Source organism: Sphaerodactylus townsendi, unplaced genomic scaffold (genome assembly GCF_021028975.2).
Source record: "Sphaerodactylus townsendi isolate TG3544 unplaced genomic scaffold, MPM_Stown_v2.3 scaffold_18, whole genome shotgun sequence".
NCBI classification, from domain to species: domain Eukaryota; kingdom Metazoa; phylum Chordata; class Lepidosauria; order Squamata; family Sphaerodactylidae; genus Sphaerodactylus; species Sphaerodactylus townsendi.
In genome coordinates this window covers 1,829,316-1,853,786 of record NW_025950341.1, presented here as the reverse complement: position 1 = coordinate 1,853,786, position 24,471 = coordinate 1,829,316, and the positions used below count along the sequence as shown (strand labels likewise).

The following is a 24,471-nucleotide window of genomic DNA, read 5'->3' as shown; positions in this document are numbered from 1 at the left end:
GACAAAAACGTGGAGCCAGGTTTTTTGTAATAGTCTTTTAAGAACTGCTAATGCCCTTGCTGTGAAACATTAGATTAAATCTACATTTCCAATCAAATGTGTGGACTGGTTTATATTTAGTTGCACTTATTTACTAAGAATAAGCAGTGTCAGTATATGAGTGCTAAATATATAAATCATGTTTTGAAATAAGCTAGTAAAGTGAATGACTGCTGTTTGGGAAATGAAATATTGATATTCACATGAAAATACCCTCAATCCCAGATGAATTTTGTGACTATTCAAAAATAAGTATCTATGTTTCCTCTGTTCAAACATATGTTAGTGCTTTAAATTTTTGGACCGGGGTTCTAAAGTGCTGTGGGATCCACTTTAATCATTTTTTTTCTGTGTATAGATGTCTACTTCTCTGTTCCCCTTTACTCTCTCCTTATCTCTTTCCATTCTCCCTCATCTTTCCATTTAAAACCTTTCCTGCTTCTCTAACAAAATAAAATGGTGGTTGTGTACCCAATGAGCCCCACTAATTGGTGTTTTCTTCTCTTGTGGATTTTACAGTAAGAGATTGCCCTTATCTCTGAGTTTTCACAAAATGCAATTTACCACTGTAATCTATATATCTAAAAAGCTAACCGTGTATGTGTTGGTGACAGGGTACCTCAGTAACTGCTGGGCCAATTCCTCTGAAAATTCCCAGCCACTATAGTCAGTCAGGCGAGAGTGTTTTCAGATGTTCACATACCTGAAATTTCATACCTGGCCCAGGTAAAAACGCCTTTTTCCTGGCGCTCCCTGGTGAAGGACAGGGAGGGGCCTGTGTGTAACTGTCACTCTTAGAATGTTCGTGCCCTTAGAATGTTCACTCAGATGGCCAAAGATGAGCAGTGGAAACAGCACACAGGCAGTAACTCAAGTGGAAGTGAAACACATACACACACGTACACACGAGGGAGAGGGGAGGAGGAGGAGGAGGAGGAGGAGAAGAAGAGGAAGAGGAGGAGGAAGAGTTTGGATTTATATCCCCCCTTTCTCTCCTGTAGGAGACTCAAAGGGGCTGACAATCTCCTTGCCCTTCCCCCCTCACAACAAACACCCTGTGAGGTAGGTGGGACTGAGAGAGCTCCGAGAAGCTGTGACTAGCCCAAGGTCACCCAGCTGGCGTGTGTGGGAGTGCACAGGCTACTCTGAATTCCCCAGATAAGCCTCCCACAGCTCAGGCGGCAGAGCGGAGAATCAAACCCGGTTCCTCCAGATTAGATACACGAGCTCTTAACCTCCACTGCCACTGAGAGGGAGGGGTGGCATCAGAGATGGGATCCAGCAGTTTCTCACAGGTTCCCGAGAGTAGGTTACTAATTATTTGTGTGTGCCGAGAGGGGGTGCCCCGCCCAGCCCCATTGGCGCCACGCCACAGTTTGATTCCCTCCACCATGGGAACCTGTTACTAAAATTTTTGGATCCCACCACTGGGTGGCATGCAAGGGAAGAGAGGGAGGGAGAGGAAAGGGACGGTGGGGGAGGCATGCAAGGGAGGGGAGGCAGGGGGCCCTACATCTTGATATGACCCACCCACCCTAGCGGAGGGAAAGGGAAGGGGGGGGGGGGGGGGGGTGGCATGCAAGGGAAGAGAAGTGAGGGAGGGGAGACAGTGAGGGGTTGCATGCAAGGGAGGGGAGGCAGGGGGCCCAGCATCTTGATATGACCCACCCACCCTAGCGGAGGGAAAGGGAAGGGAGGGAGGGGGAGGGGTGGCATGCAAAGGAAGAGAAGGGAGGGAGGGAAGAGAGTGAGGGGCGACATACAAGGGATGGGAGTGAGGGGCCAGGCACCCTAGATTCCCTGAATACTGCAGTTACAGTTAAGAAAACCAGGCACGCATTACTCAGGAGTAAGCTCAGTACAGCAACCATAACATACTTTGAATGGCTGCGTCGCACCCGTCAGAGGGTTTCCTAAGAAGCGACACCCATTGCCACCAACCAAACTTACTCCCAGGTAAAGGATCATGACCAGCCAGCCTAGATGTGTGGGAGGGGTGCCTTTCCATTCCCCCCCCCCCCAAGGAATGCAGGCACACACATCACTGACATCGCACAGTATCAGGCTGCATGTTTGCATGAGCATGTACTGCTGGCCTCTGCAACTGATTTGCTGCTACTGTTCCTTTCCCATTTCACCACAATAAGCCACAGCAATGCGTGGCCGGGCCACGCTAGTATATACTATACATTAGAAGTCCGACTGATGAGTCAGCTCAGCAAGTAAAATATTTGATTGCAATACCTTATTCTTTGCTCATACAGCAGTGGATTTGCTCAGATTTAATGGATGCTAGGATAATAACTACTTCTTTTATTCTTGTTTCTCCCCACATAGCCTTTAAGCATAAGCATAAGCATAAGCATTTTATTGTCATTGTGCACGCACAACGAAATTTACAGCAGCATTCCTCAATGCACACAATTTCAGACTCATACATCATCCTCACTTTCCCCTTCTTCCACCCATCCCTACACAGCCCCAAATACATCAATATGAAGCAGAGGAGTTTAGCATAGCCACAGCTCTAGAGTAGAAGCTGTCTCTAAGCTTTACCTCTAAGCTCTGTCTCTTTACCTTTAGTTGTAGTTGTTCAGACATGTTAGAAAGGTACCTGATAATGATGAGCAAATTTTTCCTATTCCATTATGGGTCTGCATTTCATTCAGCATTCTTTGCAGCATCACTTGGGGAATTTATGAGATTAATTCTCAAACTGCAGCATGCACAGATTTGTTGCGATGAGAGGTTCCATCTGCACACCAGTAACCTGCCTGAGGTGGCTCGCAAAATGAAAACAATGCAATAAAGTAAGAAACATAGCAAGAGAAGAATCATCAATATTCCCAACAAAGCATAAAAGTGTAAATCCAATTCTAAAGAACATCCTAAAGCTTAAAAAGATATGCATAAAGCAGTCCTCAGGTTAGAAACAGACCATCAAATCCGCTACAAAACTGGAACTCTTCAGAAAAGCCAGGTGAAAAAGAAATATGATACCTAAAAGTAGGTGCTGAGTGAGCCTCATTAAAGAAGTAATTTCAAATGGGAGGTCCCATCACTGAAAAAGCCCTGTTCTGCAAAAACTATCTTAAATTGAAAATTTTGCATTCAATTCTAGCAAAACAGAGAACCTTAGGTAGCCAGCATGGTTAGGATTGCCATCTTTCAGTGGTGGCTGGAGATCTCCTGGAGAAAATGGCTACTTTGGAAGCTGGACTGTGTGGCATTATACCCTATCGAAGTCTGTTCTCTCACCAAACCCCACCATTGTCAGGCTCTACCCCCCCTACCCCCCAAATCTACAACCTGGAGCTGGCAATGCTAAGTGTGACAGATGACAGACTCATCCATGAAGCTCACTGAATGACTACTGGCTGGCTACAATTTCTTGGCATAACCTGACTAATAAAGGTGTTGTGAGGATAAAATGGAGGGTGAATCACTTAACTCACTATAATTGAGTTGCTGAGCCTGGCAACTGCTGGGAGAGTTGGGGTGGGGATGTGGTAGTGGGGAACTTGGAAGCAATGGTAGTAGCTCTAGGAATCACCACAGACTCTGTAGTTTTCCCTGGAAGTGATGTCATCATACTTGCAGCACTCTTCATGGGTATGGCATTCCTATACCCTGAGCTATCTAGAGAAAGGCTGGGATAAAAAAATTATGTAGAGACTGATGTTCTGACACATATAATCTGATGTTCTGATGTATATATATACATATACACACACACGCACACACATACAGACACACAAACATATATATGTGTGTGTATATATATATGTCATTTTGTCATATATGTCATATATATGTGTGTGTGTATATATATATATATATATGTGTGTGTGTGTCATTTTGGGGGGACAGCCTTACAATGTGTTAGTTATTTTGCAGCTCTTCAAGTTGCAATCGCAACTTCTTAATGAGACATAACATTTTTGACTATACTGGGATGGTTTAAAGTAGGTGTGTTGCCAATTTATTGAGATTGATTTATTGAGATTTGTTTTCTGTTTGTTTATTACCAAGGGGTGTTGGTTTTAAATTTATATTTAGGTGGGAGGTAACAACATTCTTATTGCCTGTCAAATCTGTTGGCAGACATTTTATGTAGTAGTGTTTGGTCAGTTGCTAAGGGACCGGCCTAAACACCATCTTGGTTGTATTAACTTCACGTTTGTGGTTTTGCAGTTTAGAAAGACAAGGCCTTGTTCAGATACAAGCATAGCTCAAGAAAAAAAAAACTTCCATATGTGATCAATTCTGTGTGCTTTCAAAAAGACGTTTTTTTAAAATTCCCAAGGCTAGTTTTAAAGTTTGATATTTATTCTTTAGCTTGAGAAACAAAAGAACAAAGTGACAGGGTTAATGGTTGTGAAATTTTTGACTTGTCATGGCATCGCGTTTTGTGGGATATTCAAAGGAAAGGAACTTTGGGACTAAAGGAATTTCAGTGCAATCTAATGTGGAGTTTACTCCATTCCAAGTCCATTGAAGCCAATGGGTTCAGATTGTCATAAATCTGCCTAGGATTGCACTGTTGGTCTCCAGTGAATGTGTTCACCTAATTTTCCAGTTTGTACATTAATCTCCAATGCACTTTAAAATCTTCTGGCTTAGACTAGATCCACATATATAGCAGAATTAGATAGTAAAGTTCAGATGTAGGGTTGCCAACTTTGGGATGGGAAATTCCTGGAGTTGTGGGGGTGGAGTCTGGGAAAAGCAGGGTTTGGGGTAGGGGCAGGCCTCCTTGGGACATAATGCCATGGAGTCCACCTTCCAATGTGTCCAGTTTCTTCAGGCGAACTTACACTATTTTCCTGAATACAATCATTACATTGACCCCTATTTTCCCTAGTATTACCAGAGAAAGCCTACTGAAAAAAAGCAATTTCTGGCACCCAAAAGTAGCTTTGCCTGGAAATTACCCAGCTCAGTTGAAGGTCAGGAAAAATAATTGTATTAAACAATACATTAATCTGTGTACAATCTGTTTTAAAAGGAGTTAGGATACTTTTTGTCCCAAGCTCAACAATGGAATAGCTAGCTAATGTCCTGCTGAACTAGCTAATGTCCTGCTGAACTTCAGTTAATGCAACACATTTCAAAGGCTGTTTCTCACAAACTTATTTCCCAGGAAAGATTGCTTGAACTTATGGGATCTTTGCCAATTATTACTGGGTCGAGTTATTGCAGATTGAGGTATCTGATCTTACTTTTAAATAAAGTGATGGTAGAGAATGGTGTTTTGCTTTTCAGTAATTTGGCTGGGTAAAAGAAAGGAATGTGGGGGAAAATTGTGTACGGTATTAGCTAATATGATTTTTCTACAGTTGGGGAATTCCTGCAATAGAGCTGCCTAAACAGGTCAGCATTCCACAAAGAGGCAATCTGACATGGGCTCATTTTTTTTTAAAAAATGTAAATTAGTTAGATTCCCACAATTATAGTACTACGGTATTATCTTCTCAGGGGCTTTGTGACAATGATTTTGTTTTTCTTTCAGAAATTGGACCTGTAACAATTACCACTGATCCCAAGAAATTTCAGTATGAACTCAGGGAACTCTATGTTCAGGTAAGTCAGCCACTCACTCCATTAAGGTCCAGTTTAGGTTCAGTCCTAGGTCTCATTTAAACATGATGTGGGGGAAGGGCAGGAGAACTCACATGTGAGAATGTATTGTCGAAAGTTTTCACTGCCGGAATCACTTGGGTGCTGTGTGGTATCCGGGCTGTATGGCCGTGTTCTAGCAGCATTCTCTCCTGACGTTTCGCCTGTATCTGTGGCTGGCATCTTTAGAGGATCCTCTGAAGATGCCAGCCACAGATGCAGGTGAAACGTCAGGAGAGAATGCTGCTGGAACATGGCCATACAGCCTGGAAACCACACAGCACTCACATGTGAGACTTTGTACATTTGGGCTGGTATGCTTGCAAAGTGTTTATTCGAGCAAGCATGCTTGTGCAATAACCACCTGAGTTATGGTTCTTTGGCATGCCAGTATTGCATATGTAGTGGTTCAGAGCACAGTTGAAACAAGATGCGGATGTTTGTGTAAGGTCAGCTTAATTGTTCTTCCATCCCACTAGCATCTTGTTTACTGTAGAAAATGGGGGGCATGAGCTGCAGGGGCAGGTTTACACTTGGGCAGGAAAAATAATATGGGGTACTCTCTGCCTATCAATGCGAGCTCATTTTGATTCCATCTTGGAGAAAGAGATCACTAATTTAACCATTTCTAAAAACCCTGGGTTGAGCTGAAATAAGACGTCCTGAGGACGTTTTGGGGAAAAACCTGTGTGGAGTTTCTCCTCAACAAGCTCCACATGCAGGTTGACAATCATACCTTCAGATACTTGGAAAATCAGGGGAATTTTTTACTAGAAAAGTCTGGTTCTGGAAGAAGAATCCCCCCCCCCAATGGAAAACTTAAATGGGAGAAGGAATCAAAGATAAACACAGATTAATAGAAAAGCCATAGCAGCGTAACTTTCATGGCAACAAGAACGATTTATGCTGCAGGGAAGGAGGGGAAATCATGGTTTTCATTACTAAAAGAAAAGAAGAAAAATTAATGCTCTAATTTAATATCATAAGAATACCGAGGCAGTAGAACAGCTTTCCAAAGGAGTTCTCAAACAGTCATGACGATTAAGTTTGACAAGCCAGTTGAACGGGGTCGTTTAGGGATAATGCATAACAGGAAAGCATGTTCTATGCACGTCTGCAAAAAATGTATACCGTGGCAAAAAGCTAGTACTAAGCGCCCTGTTTGAAGAAAAGAAGGAACACACAAGCCAGTTTGCAAACAAAAATGAATGCTGATATCAAACAGACAGACTTGTTCTGCACATATAACTCCTACTAGGAGCCCTGGGAATTGTAGTTGTGGGAAGAATGGCAGACAAAAAAAAATCTGTAATAAAAAATAACTGCCGTGTATACAACGACCCTATTCCTCTGTCAGAATGACATATCTGTTTGCCAAAAAAGGGGGGACCATTTTTGCCAATGCACCTTCCCCCCCACCCTATTGTAGACTCCTCCAGTTTGCCTCCTGTTCATTTCCAGGGTCCCTAGCCTTTCGGGAACAACATTTCAGTAGGCTCTGTAGACTATAGCAAAAAAGAAAATCAAGAAAGTCCTGCTCTGCAGAGTCTGTGGATGGTTGGATACACACCAGTGGCCGATTACCCACTGGCACTGTGGTGCATGTTGGGATCAGAAGCATGTTGGGGCAAGAAATCTTGTCCTGATGCATTTCCTGCTTGTGGTGTGCCGAGAGAAGAGGCGCATTGGGCCAGATTTCTTGTCTCGATGCTCTTTCACTTGCCCCACGTGAGCTTCTGTGGGGAAAGCAAGAGTACTTCTGGCACAACTTTTTGCACCAGAGTGGGGTGAGGGTGGTGTTAAATCTGCAGTGCGCAATTGGCCAGTGTCAAGTTTTTGCTCAGGTTGTTCTTCATGGGGATATATTAAGAACAATTGAGGACGGGGGGAGAGAGAGGTTTTCCTCCTCAATATTCATCTTTCTATAGTAAGCAGTTGTCCTAGCAGGACCGCATTTAGATTGTTTTTGTTTGAAAGAATTTTTTAGCACCGTTCACTGGAAGGACTTTCCCTCAGCACCCAAGGTCTTTCAGTAGAGAGCTTTTCTAGAGTAAGATTGTCCTCCCCAATTGTTTGGCCTTTTAAGAACAGTTTTAAGTTCTGCAGTAGAGAGTTAATAAGCCACTACAGAGTTTTAGTTTTGTGTGTGAGAGACTCTTGTGCTTAAATGAAGACTCACATAAGCTCAGGTTGGGACCTAGCATAGGCCCCTTCCGCACAAGCAGAATAATGCACTTTCAATCCAATTTCAATGCACTTTGCAGCTAGATTTTACTGTGCAAAATAGCAAAATCCATTTGCAAACAATTGTGAAAGTGGATTGAAAGTCCATTATTCCACATGTGTGGAAGGGACCACAGTGAACTTTCTGGAACTTTGTTCTCAGAGCATTCTTCCAATACAGTAGAGATGTGAAACATCAGCTCTTGCCATTTACAGGCTGGATTGGACAGACCTGGTGTAAAGATAAAAAATGACTGACATTCTGTCCTTGTTGGATTCGCAGGTTAAGTTAAAGCCTTTCTTGGTCTCTTGCTCCTTCTCAAGCTTCCAACAGCAGGTGACCTTGAAAGGCATCTGCATCGGAGAATGTGGACTCCACAAATGGACTTGCATATTACTCTGGCGAGGTTATGAAACTAGAATTTTGCAAGAAAATGCATAATCCCCAGGTGGATGGCTTTTCATAGAGAAACTATTTCAACAAAATCATGACCTCTTCCTGTGTCTGAGGCCCCTTCCACACGTGCAGAATAATGCACTTTCAGTCCACTTTCACAATTGTTTGCAAGTGGATTTTGCTATTCCTCACAGCTGCAAAGTGCATTGAAAGTGGATTGAAAGTGCATTATTCTGCGTGTGCAGAAGGGACCTGAGTCTTGTGACTTACAGCCATCCGTCTGAAATTAGATTTTGTGATTGCAAATGCAGGACATAATTTTAATTCAGCATTCAAGTGGGTTTTAAAATTTCAGCACTGATTTCAACGAATGTTGATTATGTGTTTATTTATTTATAAATAGGGAGGAGGTGACTGTCCCGAGATGAGCATTGGAGCAATTAAAATTGCTCTAGAGATATCTCTCCCTGGTTCATTCATTTATGTATTTACTGATGCTCGGTCCAAAGACTACAGACTAACCCATGAAGTACTGCAACTGATTCAGCAGAAGCAGTCACAGGTATGAAATGTTTTCTGGTCCAGCTGTTTCAGATATCTTAATTTTTTCCACTTAGGAAGAAGTATACTTCTTTTCTCCGCTGTCTGCATATTTCTGTCCTATTTCCAAGGACTCGAGGGTAGCAGATATAATTCTTTCTTTTTATCCACCCAACAACCCTGAGAGGTGGGTTAGTCTGAGAAAGAGAGTGAAAGAGAGAGAGAGATTGGCTCAGTATCCAGTGAGCTTTTCACCTGAGAGCAGTGGTGGGATTCAGCAGAACCGGTTGTTAAAATGGTGCTTGTAAACAACCAGTTGTTAAATGATTTGAATTCCATCACTGGAACCGGTTGTTAAATTTTTTGGATCCCACCACTGCCCGAGAGGGCATTTGAACCCAGATCACTGTCTAAAACTGTAACCACTACACCACACTGGCTTACAGAATTGCAGTATGGATGCAATAAAATCTGATCATGGAATCTGGATGTAATCTTCCAACAAACAGTCCCCAGCTTCTATAGAATCTTATCATAATTTTTTCTTCCTGAATCTTCTTGCAGTTTTTACTGTGTGTAGTTTTATATATTTCTGTGAAAAATTGGAGATAATTGAATCAAGTATCAAACTTTCCCCAACCTTATTACAAATTAGGGCTGCTAGGCAGTATCTAGGAACTGGACTGAGGGATTTGGGTGGGGATATTGGATGGTGGGTGGTAGGTGGAGGGTTGCACTGCTGGCTGTGATATCACATCCCTTCTGGTAGAAAAAACAGAAATGACACAGCCAGTCGGAGCAATTGCCAGAAACACTATGATAAAACCATAGAACTTCTGGTGATTCCTAAAGCTACCCTGAAAGTGACTAAGGGTTGCTCTAGAAATAACAGAAAACTCTGTGGAATTCCATAGATTTTCCTAGAGCTAGCTATTGTTACTTTTGGTATTTTACCAGAAGTAATGTGACATGTAGCTGGTGTCCCTTGCCATTGCTTCGTGCAGGCAGCAGATAATTCCTCACATCAACTGTGGGGCCTGGCAGCCCTATATTGTAAATCCCATGACTTTTCTAGAGTTTAGCAACAATGGGTGAAGACTCTTGCCAGATACCCTTCAGCATGTGATTTTGCTTTCCCTTTCTCCTTCCACCTTCTGGTTCCCATTTTCCCTTTCCCTTTCCCTTTTGCTTTCCCATTTCATTTTCTCATTCCTTTTCACTCTCCTTTCCCCCCCCTGAAATATATGAATATCCGACTTATTAGGGGCGTTCCTGAGAATGTTCTTCCCCCCTCCCCAGTTTGATTGAATTGCGCCGAGATGCTTATGGAATATATTATCGTTAGTTTTAATATCTATCAAATAGATGACTTGAACCTGTATGGGGAAGGGCGGCCTAGAAGTTGAATAAAATAAATAAATAAAATATTGTTAAAAGTTCCAGTAGCAGGTCTGGCAGGGAACATGGCTCGGTCTTCTGATGGGCAGAAGAAAGCTCTTGAAGGATAAAGTTTCCAACTCTTACCTCTTCTTTTAATTGGGATGACAGTTCCAGCAGCCAATAATTATTTTGTTTACAACAAAATATGTCATGACTAATGAAAACTGGGAATTACATGAGGCTCAAATGAGGGCTATTAAATAACGAAGGCCTATCATGTTAATGTGGTGTTGCTCTGAAAGTTATTAGCCAATTACCAAGGAATGAAAATATAAAATAAAACTTATTCTTTTAATGGCATCATGGGTATTTTCCTTCAGCTAATTGGTTTCTGGTGTACTGCTTTTTCCATTCCTGTGCATATGAGAGTTATTTAAATATTCTTGGGGTTTTTAAAAATTCTTTCTTTTCTCTTATGCAGATTGTATTTGTGCTAACAGGAGACTGTGATGACAGAGCACATATTGGTTATAAGGTCTATGAAGAAATTGCCTCAACAAGTTCTGGTCAAGTCTTTCACTTGGACAAGAAGCAGGTTAATGAGGTATGATGGATGGAGCTTAATTTTATGGTGTAGCATGGACAAGGTCATGAGGTATATGAACATCTGTCTAATGACCTCAGTTCTGAGCTGCATATTTCCTGCTCATAATGTAACCAGTGAAACTTTCCCTACAGTCCAAGAGGTGCAAATAGGAAAACTTTACTATTCTGTTTACTTTACTCTGTTCATCCCTGGTCTAAGATTAACTAAGATACCACACAGGCTACCTCCCCCACCCCAAGCCATTAAATAGGTGTATAGCTCCTTAAAGGCAATGGTAAAATGCAGAATTTGAACCCATGACTCATCCACAGAATAACCAGCCACCCATTGCTTTTCCTAGTACTTCAGCCATGTCCTTTGCAAGGGTGCCTTGCTCCCCTAACAAACTCTACTTGAGGCATCAAAAAAGAGACATCCTTAACTCTGTAAAAAACCCCAAAGTCTTATCTCTGCGCTTCCAAAATATGCCTTATTCCAAAGTCTCACTGTTCTATATAAGTCGCTAAAGGTCAAACGAGATGTTATGTGTAATGGGATCACTACAGGGACTTGCAGCAGGATGGCCGCTACAAATCCCCTGTGGGCATTCAGTGCTGAAGTGCTGCAGCAGTCTGATTTGAATTGGGACTGTGATGTGGTAGGAGCAGGGCTTCAGCCTTCAGCCCCGTGCCATTTTCCCAACCCAAAATGACCTTGGGTGGTGGGGCTGCACAACTCCCCGTATGTGCAGCTCCCCGAAGGTGTTTGTTCCAGTCCATTTCAGGTCAGGAAAATGGTGTGGATGAGAAGGCTCAAGCTGCTCCTTCTTCTGAACAGCAGTCCCAATGTAAATAGGTCCCCTGGGGTGTTTCAAAATTGTGTTCCCATTGGAAATTTGCAGCTGCAGTCCAGCTGCAAGTCCTCATGGCAAGCACATGCGGCATCTAGTTTGGGGTGTTATTTGAATGTTAAGTAAAACTATGTATCTAATTTTTTCGCATTAGCTTTCTATTTTTAAGTTTATTGTTCTGCAGCAGTGCAGAGTTTACCATTCTTGTAGCTGTTTGTAGGGCGAAAGCTAAAATGGCTTAGTGCTTTTCATGCTCCTCATAGTTTATCCTTTATGTCTTTGTCATGACTCAACCTCTTTATTGCAAGATCCAAGATTTCATCGAGTCTAATTCAGAAAGGTGGACAATAAATAAAATAAGTGAATACATAAGAGCCAAGCCCAGAACAGTGATTTATGCAGAGATACAACAGGCAACATCTTCTGAGGGTGCTGTATTTCTTCCTGGGAGTGATTGAATGACATGATCATACCCATAGCAAATTCTTCTGTCACTAGTAGATGCTGATGGGAAAGAAGCAGGGCAGAAACACAATATATCATGATAAAAAGTCACATTAACAGTTACCGTATATACTCGTGTATAAGTCGACCCGCATATAAGTTCGGGCACCTAATTTTACCACAAAAAACTGGGAAAACTTATTGACTCGTGTATAAGTCGAGGGTGGGAAATGCAGCAGCTACTGGTAAATTTCAAGAATAAAAATAGATACCAATAAAATTACATTAATTGAGTCATCAGTAGGTTGAATGTTTTTGAATATTTATTTCAAAGGCCCTTTCCGCATGGGCCAAAAACGACGGCCTGGGGGCGGTAAAAATGCTGCCCCCAGCGTCGGCCGCTTCGGCGATATAAGGGCGCTTTTAACTGCAACGCAGCAGCGCCTCGACCTGACTGCTCCTCCTCCTCCCCCAGGGCGTCAGGGTCGCTTTCTAAAGCAACAACCCTTTAAAGGGTTGTTGTTGAAAGCGTCTTCCCGGCGACGCCGTGCGAAATTACGCGCCGCCGCTGAAATTTCACGCTGTCTCCCTGCCCGCGTCCCATTCACCTTGTTCCCGTCGCCATAGCCTGGCTGCAGCCGTTGAAGTTCGCCCATATCGCTGTCCTCCTGACCCCTGGAGGTCGGAGGGCAAAGGCGTGGAGGTGGGGCTTCTCTCGGACGACCAGCTTTGGCGACGACGGGGACAAGGTGAGTGGGACGGGGCAGGGGGAAGAGGCGGCTCCGTGCGGAGCTGCCTGCCATTTGCCGGCCTCTGCTGAGGCCGTCTGCATGCGTGCATGCGAGCGGCCTTCGCCTCCACGCCGGCGGAATTCTCGCCAGCGTGGAGGCGACAGGGAGGCCATGCGGAAACGGCCAAAGAAAAACAGTAAACTAACTCTGTAAGTGGAAAAGAGGGTCAACAAGAACAATATGGTCTCAACAATAACTCTTTATGTTAGCAGTACCAACATTTCAGAGTATCTTTAGGAGACCCTCCTGATGATACCACCCAGGTTTGGCGAAGTTTGGTTCAGGAGGTCCAAAGTTATGGATTCTCAAAAGGGTAGCCCCATCTACTATTAGCTTCCATTGGAAACAATGGGGGATGGGAGCACCCTCTTTGGGGATCCATAACTTTGGACCCCCTGAACCAAACATCACAAAACCTGGCTGGTATCAGCAAGAGATTATCCTGATGATACCACCCCGGTTTGGTAAAGTTTGGTTCAAGGGGTCTAAAGTTATGGACTCTCAAAAGGGTAGCCCCATCTACTCTTAGCTCCCATTGGAAACAATGGGGGATGGGGGCAACCCCTTTGGGGGTTCATAACTTTGGACCCCCTGAACCAAACTTTACCAAACTTGGCTGGTATCTTCAGGAGTGTCACCCGATGATATCCTAAAATATTGGTGCTGCTAACCTAAAAACTGCACCCCCTGGTGGCCAACAAAGTAAAAACCCTAAAATATTTTTTAAAATGCACCTCACTCATGTATAAATTGAGGGGGGGCTTTTTGCAGCACAAAAAATGTGCTGAAAAACTTGACTTAAACATGAGTATATACGGATGCTGAAGATTGAACAAATAATAAATAGACATCTACAAGAATTACAAAATGTGGCCAAATAGTAAACTGCAAAATGTTAACAATGTTTACAATAAGACAGATATTGACAAAAGACCCCATGCTGCCCAATGGACTGCATCATACTTTCTGGTGGTGTATGTTGCTGCCAGGCTCAGAGGCATTTCCAGTCTTAAAGCACTTTAAAAACTGATTAAAGCTGGCCCTCCCCCAGGAATCCCCCTGAAATGGTCCCCCCCACCAGCAGCGGTATGGGCTCCTGTAGCAGAGGTGTCCCAACTCGGGCAACTTCTGTGTTCAGGTGCCACAAAGCTGGGCAGTGCTCCACTGCTGAAGTGAATGACACACACACATGCACACGGCCTATTTACCCCTTTCACTGAAATATGAGGTATTTGGTGCACCCTTGTGCTACCTCCACGACAGGTTTGTGCCTCTCCCCTTCGGATTGCACAGTAATGTGTAACAAGGGAGCTGTACCAGTCTAACCACTTATGAAGATTTGATAACAGGAGAAGCTCAAATGTAGCAAGACCCAAGTTTTTGTGTATCAAGAATTAAACTTCGACTGATGAAGATTTTTCAAAACAGGATTACATCCAGATTCCTATACCTACTACTGCAAACATTTTGCCTTACTGAAGTAAACAGTATTGTTAACATTTTGTTGATTTACTATTGGTCCACATTTTGTAATTCTTATAGAAATCTATTCAGTCTTTGGTGTAGTAAATAATTGTTAATGTGGCTCTTAAACACCATGTATTGTGTTCTGGTTTGTATTTCACACTACTATCACTCATTTTATTTTACAAGAAAGAGGCAAGGGCAGAACAGGTAATCATGCAGAGATTCAGCAAGTTACCTCATCCACAGGTAGATACTTAATTGCTATCTATCAGTCTGGTGCATTTTATTCCTCCTTTCCTTCAAGAAACTAAGGGTAAGGTGCATGGCTCTTTCCTTCCAATAATTCCCCCCCCCCCCCAAAAAAAACACCCCTATCCTAGGAGATAGGTCATGCTGAGAGAGAGTATAATTAAAGTGAATTTCATGTCAAGTTAGAAATTGAACCTGGGATTCCTAGCAAACCAGATATTAGAGACACTGCCAGCATCTCAGGGATTCCTCTTGGATTCAGCTGGTGGCTGTGCCAGTCTGGGAGGTGATGCCAAGCATAAGCTGTTCCAATTGCCTTCTCCTACACATCTGGCCCTGGCAGTTCTGCCAGTGCCTGGGTTGCTTGACTGGAGAACTGGCCCAGTCAGCAGTGGCGTAGGAGGTTAGGAGCTCGTGTATCTAATCTGGAGGAACCGGGTTTGATTCCCAGCTCTGCCGCCTGAGCTGTGGAGGCTTATCTGGGGAATTCAGATTAGCCTGTACACTCCCACACACGCCAGCTGGGTGACCTTGGGCTAGTCACAGCTTCTCGGAGCTCTCTCAGCCCCACCTACCTCACAGGGTGTTTGTTGTGAGGGGGGAAGGGCAAGGAGATTGTAAGCCCCTTTGAGTCTCCTGCAGGAGAGAAAGGGGGGATATAAATCCCAACTCTTCTTCTTCTTCTTCTAGATGCTAGGCAAACTGGTCTATTGTGCCATTATCGGTACACATACTAGGAGGAAGTGCCTTCCCTTGTTCTAATCCAGCATGCTAACATCTACACTACACTGACTAATTATTACTCACAGCATACTAATATGTCCTGGGAATGATTGGAATTTGGAGTTATTGAGTTAGTTAGCTGTGCTGATTTGTTTATTCTTTGAATAAGTGCCTTAACTATTAGGCAACATCTCACCATTTGGATGAAAGGACACAGCTATATTTTGGGCTTTCTTGTTACAATTATTCTCAGGAAACTGATGCTATAAAGGGAATATAATCTTGTAACTCTTCCAGGGACGTTTTGGGACTTTCAAGTTCCACGTTGTTGCTATACACAATAGCCATTTCGCAAGCCTTAATGATTGAATTTGCTAAATAAAAACAAATCTTTTTTTTAAAAAATCACATGTTAATTTGGGTAATCCAAATCATCTGTCACTGTTGTAAACATTCCCCCGGACTTCTTGATATACACAACATTCCAACATCTGTCCTGTGGTATTCTTAGGAAAAAATAAATACTTTTTTAAAAGTTGGAATTTTGGTTTATATAGTTTGAATTTTGATTGTTTTGTGGTGCTTTTGCATGTAAAGTTTTAGAACTCTTTTAGATCTTGAAATTTTGGAACGCTGTCTTTTTTTCTGGTTGCAGATCTGTCTATATTCAGTATTTGGAAACATGCTTGTTCTAGCAAGCTGTTGCTGCAAAGTCAAACAATTCTGAATATTTAGATTGCTTGCCCTTCAAGTGGAAGAGTATTTGTATATGGTAGATGAAGAGTTTGTTAATATTATAGTATCAGGATAGGCAATCTTTTTGGGTCAAGTTCTAGAGGGTTGCCTACCTCTGCTTTAGAACATGGAATTTAAAGTACTTTCCATCAAAGATTCAAAGATTACCCCTTCCCCATTCACTTTGAATCCAAACATGCTAGGAAAGCTATCCTTAGCAAGAAGATGTATTCAGAATTCTACTTAATCTACTTTTCAAGAAGTGTTTTTATGATTATATGGTTGGTGTGTGAGGGCTTTGATACATGTTGGATTAATGTTGCCAATTCCTATGTGGGAAATTACTGGAGATTTGGGAGTAGAAAAGGGAGAGTCCGTAGCACCTGTTTTCTCCAACTGATCTCTGTGGTCTAGAGTTGTAATCCCAGGTGGTTTCCCAGTCTTTCTATCTTTGTAGGATGGAGTGAGAGATGCACTCTTTTTTGGAAGGGGATGTTAGCTGCCAGCTATATTTATTGAACTTATTAAAAAATCTTTATATCCCATGCCATCCAATGGCTTTTGCAGCTACCAAGTGTCATCTGTTTAGGACTTCTATTAATCCATGAGAATGTTACCATAGCATTTGAAAATCCAGTGTAAAATGGAGGGTGGGGACAACCAATGTAGAACAATTTGTTAATTGCATAGACCCCATTTTACTACTCTTTGTGAAATTTCGAGATAACCATCTTGGCGGCTTATTATTACATTGTTTTTAATATTGTGTGCTGTACTTGGAAATACCAACAAAATTATTAGAAGCTGTGGAAAAATTATGTTAGAGAGGAAGTGTGGTCTAGTTAGAGGATAGAGTGTTGATGAGGATTCAGGTAGACCCTTTTCCCAGGACTCCTGAAGTCTCCACTGCTTTGCCTGCTACTGTGTGGCAGGGGGTTGGAGTGAAGGAAAATGTCTGGGAAAATCAATTTTACCGTAGAGTTTTGGATACAGTGGGTGTTCACTAGAACTGACATTATGTCGTTGGTGCAATGCCATTCCCTCACTCTGTTCCCTTCCCTCCCTCTCCCATTGGTTGCCAATGGCTAGCATCCCTAGATCTCAGAGACCCAATTTCAAGACTCCCATTCTGTCTCATACTGGTCCATACTTCCTACTGGTCTGGCTGCTTAAAGTTTAAGAAGCACAGTTATGGTTTGGGTATTGAAAAGAACATAGGGGCATGCTGTTGAAACCCCAGTTGGAAGGCATTCTTCCCACTTGGACTCTGAATAGGACTGCCAACTCCAAGTTGGAAAATGCTGGAAACTTTGGTGGTAGGAGGGTGGGGTTTAGGGAGGGAGGGGCATCAACAAATTACAATGCCAATAGCGTTCACCCACCAAAGCTACAATATTCTCAAGGGGAGCTGATCGCTGTAGTCTGAAGATCTTTAGGCCCCATTTTAAAGTTGGCAACCCTAGCTTTAAGCTGTTATGTTTAAGAAGCCTTTCCATGGGAGCTTCCTCTGCAAGAAAGCTGTGTAGGTGCCTGGGTAATATTTGGGTTGCTGCTCATTCTTTCTTCTCTTTGCATTGGTCTGGTAAAGGTGTGAATATGTGTGTACAGGAGGCGACTTATTGTGCCAAAGAATCATAGAGTTGGAAGAGACCACAAAGGCTGTCAAGTCCAACCCCCTGCCATGCAGGGACAGACAATCAAAGAATCCCTGACAGATGGCCATCCAGCCTCTGTTTAAAAACCTCCAAAGAAGGAGACTCAACTACACTCTGAGGCAGTGAATTCCACTGTTGAACAGCCTTAACTGTCAGGAAGTTCCTCCTAATGTTTAGATGGAATGTCTTTTCCTGTACCTTGAATCCATTACTCCTTATCCTAGTCCAGCGGTGGCGAACCTATGGTGCCAGAGGTGGCACTCAGAGCCCTCTCTGTGGGCACTCGCGTACAGAGTTCATCATGTGGGAGGGGGTGGAAAATCACCCCCCCCCACACACATGCATATAGGCTGGCCTGGGTATGATCCTTTACCTGGGAGTAAGCTTGGTTGCTGGCAATGGGGCTTGCTTCTGAGTAAACCCTCCTAGGATCATGATTCACCCATTTGAAGCGTTGCACGGTTGCTTCACTAGGCTTATTCCTGAGTAACGTGTGCCTCGGAGCCAACCTTTTTTCTAAACTAAAACCTCAGTATTCAGGTTAAATTGCCATGTTGGCACTTTGAGATAAATAAGTGGGTTTTGGGTTGCAATTTGGACACTCGGTCTTGAAAAGGTTTGCCATCACTGTCCTAGTCTCTAGAGCAGCAGAAAACAAGCTTGCTCCCTCTTCAACATGACATCCTTTCAAATATTTAAACATGGCGATCATATGACCTCTTAACTTTCCCTTTGCCAAACTAAATATACCCAGCTCCCTAAGTCTCTCCTCATATAGGGCATGGATTCTAGACTTTTAACCATTTTGGTCGCTTTCCTCTGGACCCGTTCCAGCTTGTCAATATCCTTCTTGAATTGCGGTGCCCACAACTGAACACAGTATTCCAGGTGAGGTCTGACCAATGCAGAATAGAGAGGTACTGTTACATCCCTTGATCTTGATCTGTACTCCTATTGATGCATGCCAGAATTGCATTGGCTTTCTTGGCTGCTGCATCACACTGCTGACTCATGTTCAGCTGACTCATGTGCCATCTTTACATTGTTCTAAATCCACTGAAGTCGTTAGAAGGGTGTAACTGTGCTTAGAGTGGCAATGTTAAACCCTCACCCATGGAATTAGCAGGTAGCTAATAGTTACTGGTCTGCTGCTGGATATTCCTCCATACAGCAGAGGATGCTGTTTTTTTTCTTTGTGTCTTCCCTTGTTCTGTTCTGTGGGACAGGATGATGTCAAAGAGGCATGCTGGAATTCACTAGTTGGTTGCTTCCAGATCTGACTGGCATGAGAGGGTGTTGTTAGCATGCTGTAATTGCTCTGCAGTTGCTGGCTGTGAGTGCTGTCACTGTGGTCTCCAGTGCAATTGAATTGATCTCAGTTATTTTCTTTGCGGATTTTTGTGTGCAGAGAAAGCATAGGAAACTGACTGACTAAACCAGTGTTGCTCAGACACAAGTGACATGTTAGTATCCAGAGTTTAGGATTAATTGCGTGCAGATGGTGAGACCCTTCTCCGGCAAATAATACACTAACAACGACAGGCTTGGAAAATGGATTGGGCCGCAGCACAATTTATTAATTATTAACACAACTATATACATAGAAGCTGGGCAGCAAACGGGTCGCAACATCAAGTGATTCCCCAATCTCCATTGGGGCCACATGCAGGAAGCTGGGAGCCCCAAGGGCGAACCCCCGGCTTCAACCCTTCCTGTTGCTGAGGACGCGGGCACCGGCTAAGCCTACCAACTTGCCTACTGCCCCCCGCCCTCCCTTGCTTGCTGGGGTGTTGGGCACCGGCTAAGCCTATCGGCTGCCTACCAGCCTGACCCAACCCCACTTGCTGGGGTGTCAGGCACCGGCTAAGCCTACCGGCTTGCCTACCGGCCTGCTGGTAGGGCACCAGCTAAGCCTACCGGCTTGCCTACCGGCCTGCTGGTAGGGCACCAGCTAAGCCTACCGGCTTGCCTACCGGCCCTTCCGCAGGGCACAAGCATGGGAGAAGACCGGCCGCCTGGTTTGGCTTCTCCCCCAGATGTTGCGACTCCCGTTGTCAACCTACCGGGCTGCGACGAATTATAAAGCAAAACACATGTAACACAACAATCATGGAAAACATAGGGAGGGTGGGTGGGCCATGCTGTTCCTGAGTCTCGGCAGCCAAGAAGGCCGAGCTCAGGGTGTGGCGTCCTTTATACCTTGGCTCCTCCCACCTTTAGGGCTTGGAGCCAATCAATGCAGATCCTTGCAAGCTTACTGCTAGGCATTGCATCTTGCAAGCAACCACCCTTTGCCTATTTTGCTCACCACAGCCGCAATGGCTGCCCCCGGTGAGTTGGTTGCTGCTATGTGGTGAAAGAGTTAAATCTTGAATTCATCTTGACAGGATTAATATTTGGAATATGTTATTGTGACCCCAAACCAACTGAGAATTGAATATGTGCGTTTTCCAGGTTCTGATTCTGAATGATGATTTGACAGAACAATCTTGAAAACTTAAAAAAAAACCTCTTTAAAAAACCTGTGGAGAAAAACTCTGAATTATGCTTTTTGTTTAGAATTCAGCAGGCTGCCATCTGGCATTTGTACAAAGCTTTCAGTGGTTGGGTTCACAGATGAAAAAAAACTTCTTTTTCAAAAAGAAATCTTTTTTCTTCCAGCAAAAATGAGAAACTCACGTTTAAATGAAGGGATACAATGACTTTCTTCCCTAATTACTGATTATAGTTTGAGAATTCATAGTATATATGTTTCCAGTAGCAAGTGAGCTGGGTTATTCAGTTGACTTGAAAGTATTTTTAATTGTCATGTTGGTCAAGGTCTGGTTCTACTCTGAAATAAAATAGGAAAATAGCAACATGGAGACTTATGACTGGGTCCCAACAATATCAAATATTACACCAGTGTTTTTGCCAATCATGCATCATGTTAAGGGAGAATATTAGTGCCAACACCTGGTATAGTTGGGCCAAATGTTTAAAGGTGTCAGGTTCTGAAATGACTACATTTTCATGGGTTAGAGATTTCCCTCCCAAATGCTTTGTCTGAATAATTTATGTCTTCCCGCCAATCCTGCTCAGAATTATTCTTTTACATGGCAGCTGCATTTTCATCCTTTCTGAATTAGTCACATGGTTGATCCCACCCAATAAATGGGGCTTTGTCTGATGGGATGAGGTCACCAGATATCATTGAATAAAATAACAACCAATCAGATTTGCATATATCATTAGTACTATAAAGATGATAATCAAAAGACAAACATTTTGTCAAGGAGTGCAGAAAAGTAGTGGATCAGCAGGTCTAAATTGTAAACTGCAGAAGAACTAATTTAAGTGAATGACTTGTCAATTTCTTGTTTCCTGCAAAAGGAATGAGTTCGGCCAGGAGAATATTTATAAAATTTTCCTCAAGATGTTTGTTGCTTACGAGCTGAAGTTTAAAATTTATAACTGATGTAAGGAATTTTTTTTTGGTAATAACAAACAATCCATGTCCATGATAGGATGCTAAACTCCAGCTAGATTTATGAATGAGTGTTCAGGTGAATTCTTGATTAGTGCCTTTCTAATTGCATATCCCTCCTATATTATAGGTATTTTGTGTTTTTGTGGTTCCCTACTAACATCCAATAGTGTTTCTTGTAGGGAAATTCCAATTGTACGATTGTACAAGTGGTAAAGGATGACAAAATTTAGCAGACTGTTTTTAGCTTGTCCAAGGATGCCTTTTCTTCACACCTTTGCAGCCATCCTTAGAGCTGAGAGAGTGGGTGGCCTTTCCATATTATCCTTGCAGACTCCATCATGTGTTTAATTTGTGTATTGTATTATATGTAATTTGGAAGCTGCCTTTCAGAGTCACTGAAAGGGTAATAATTTAATTAATATTTTAATAAATAAACGAATGTCCAGGTGTCTTGTTTTGTAGGGAGTATACTGAGAACAGAACTCATGCACAGTTGCAACAGGTATTTTCCTCTGAGTATGAATTATAGTTCTCCTTAGTGGCTCATTTTATCATGTCCATTGCAGAGGGACAGAATTATCTCCCTCCCTTCCCTCCTACTGACTGAGGTAGCTGGCTGCAAAAGTCCAAGGGCAGTATAGTAAACCATGCAGAGATGCAATGGGCAGCCTCTTCTCTGGGCGCATTACATTTGAACTGATATGAGCTGTTCATTCATCAATTGCTTTTTGTCACACATAAGCATTTGTGAATTAATCAGCCAGGAATTGAGAGACTGATAAATTGCACTAAGGTGGAAATGGCTAAATTTGATTCCAGAAGTACTTGGTGGAACTGTTACGATGTGGCTAGCCTGTACTTGGGTCAGGGACATAGGTAAGGGGGGGGGGTTCTCGGGTTCAACCCCTCCCATTGCATGTCTGAAGCTCTGCCCCGTTTGTGTGTTTTTTGTGTTTTTTGGTTTTTGGCCTGCAGAGGGCGCATTTTCTAGGCTAGCAACACCACAATTTCAGGGATTTGTTGGCATACTCTCCTGATAATACCAACCAAGTTTGGTGAGGTTTGGTTCAGGGGGTCCAAAGTTATGGACTCCATAAGTGGGTGCCCCCATCTCCCATTGTTTCCAGTGGGAGCTAATAGAAGATGAGGGCTACACCTTTGAGGGTCCATAACTTTGGACCCCCAGAACCAAACTTCACCAAACCTTGGAGGTATCAGGATAGTCTCCTAAAGATACCCTGAAATTTTGGTGCTGCTAGATTAACAATTGCACCCCTGACAGCAAGCACCCCCCAAATTTCCCCAGATTCTCCTTTTAAATCCACCCCCTTCGGCATGGATTTAAAGGGAGAATGTGAGGTCTCCAGTTTAAACATTGAAGGTGATGCTGGGGAGTGTGGGGCAGGGGAGTGTGGGGCAGGGGAGTCTGCCATCCCTGGCCTCAGAGAGCTGCCTTTATAAGCACTGAGGCCGGGGGCGGGGCTTGGGGAGGTGTGTCCATGCCCCCAGGGGCGGGTGGGGGCCTGGCCCCGCTCCCTTAATCCCCCCCTATAAAAATCTATAGCTACATCCCTGACTTGGATCAGGGCTTTTACTGCCTTGGCCCCTGCCTGGTGGAACACTCTTCCTCCAACCATCAGGGCCCTTCAGGACCTGGGACAGTTCCGCAGGGCCTGTAAAACTGAGTTGTTCCTCTGGACTTTGGGGGAGGCTGGCCACTGATTTGCCATCTCCTGCCAATCCTTGTATAACATCATAACTGTTTGATTTTACTATGTACTAGCCCCCTCCCAGGGGAACAGGAGGTCTTTTTTCTGAGTTGCCATCTGTCGTTACGTCTTTGTTGCTATAATGTTATGTTTTAAATGATGGTTATGATTTTGATATATGTAATTTAATGTATTTTATTGTTGTATACCGCCCTGAGCTCTTCGGTGGTGGGCGGCATATTAAATTTAACAAATAAATAAATTTAAGAAATAATTATATCTCTGTAAGATTTCCTCATGGAGCCCAAGTTTCAAGTGAGCTATAAACTCAAATAATTCATGTGCATTAAGATTTAAATTTTGGTAAGTTGATATTAGCTCTCTACTAAATACACGAGGTTGCTGGGCAGCCACAATAAAAGCACACACACAAACTTGAAATGTGCCTCTTATTCAAAAGACATGTTTGTGCTAGGTCTCCTCCTGTTGCCCTGGCATTGTTTGTTTCAAGGCAGGGCTGCAAACTTGCTAATTTGCCCTTTGGCTTTATAAACTTGGGTTCTAAGGAGACTGCCTGCTAACACAGCTGGCTGTTGCTTGAGAATAAAATGTGTGAGGACAAAACTGTTTGCTTTGAAATAAGATTTTTAAATATGTTCAGAGTTTTTAAGATTCTTTTTTTATACTGGACCCACCCCCTCCCCCTAGCTAGCAGTATCAGAAACCTTTCAATTGCTTCAGATGCATCTTTATCACACTTAAAATTGGTTAGCACCTCTGAAATAGCAGTTTTGAGAGAAAGTAGTTGGGTAGATTTTCTGAGGAGAAATGGATCAAGATTTAGACCCCCTAGAACAGTGGTGGCAAACCTTTGGCACTCCAGATGTTGTGGACTACAATTCCTGATGGGAATTGTAGTCCATGAACATCTAGAGTGCCAAAGGTTCACCACCATGGCCCTAGGAGTTAAAGGCTTAGTAAAAGAGAGGGCTCGGTTGAGTCTCTCCTCTATACAACTACCTAGATTTCCTAACTGTCGGGTTGCCAACTCTGGGTTGGAAAATTCCTAGAAATTGGAGGGTGGAGCCTGAGGAGAGTGTGGTTTGGGGAAGGCGGGAAAATGGACTGCTGTAGTATGCAGATCAGCTGTAATTCTGGGAGATCAAGGGACCCCTCCTGGATTCTGGCAACCCATGGCAGTTCTGAAGCTGGAGATACCTGCAGTTAGTTCAGTTGCCAACCTGCAAGAGGTGGCTAAAGATGTCCTGAAATTACAACTGATTCCCAGGCTACATTTTCTCCCTTGGAGAAAATGACTGCTTTGAAAGGTGAACTCTATCACATTGTGCCTCTCCATAAACTGCCTCCTCCCCAAACTCCACCCCCAGAATCTCCAGGAATTTTCCTTCTCAGATGTGGCAACTCTGTTAGGATGATTGGTCTGTAGAGGATAACTGCTCCTTGTTTGCTGTTCTCTATCTGCTGTCTTTTGAAGTGTCAGCCCAACAATACAGCTTGGGCCTTACACAGCCATGTTGCATGCCACCTGGTCCTGCCTTAATGACATTAAGATTGTTAGCGAACCTGATAGGTTC

The 24,471-nt window shown here is 43.3% G+C and overlaps 1 protein-coding gene across 3 annotated transcripts in view; it reads left to right on the top strand.

Annotated features, from left to right (window-relative positions):
- Positions 1-24,471, top strand: part of HMCN1 (hemicentin 1) — a 414,195-nt gene that overhangs the window by 163,016 nt on the left and 226,708 nt on the right. For all 3 annotated transcript variants that reach the window (XM_048482504.1, XM_048482503.1, XM_048482502.1), the window contains exons 2-4: positions 5,552-5,622; positions 8,682-8,840; positions 10,680-10,802. In XM_048482504.1, coding sequence (XP_048338461.1) covers positions 8,703-8,840; positions 10,680-10,802 — 261 coding nt within the window. In that variant the 5' untranslated portion in view covers positions 5,552-5,622; positions 8,682-8,702. The remainder of the gene's footprint in view (positions 1-5,551; positions 5,623-8,681; positions 8,841-10,679; positions 10,803-24,471) is intronic.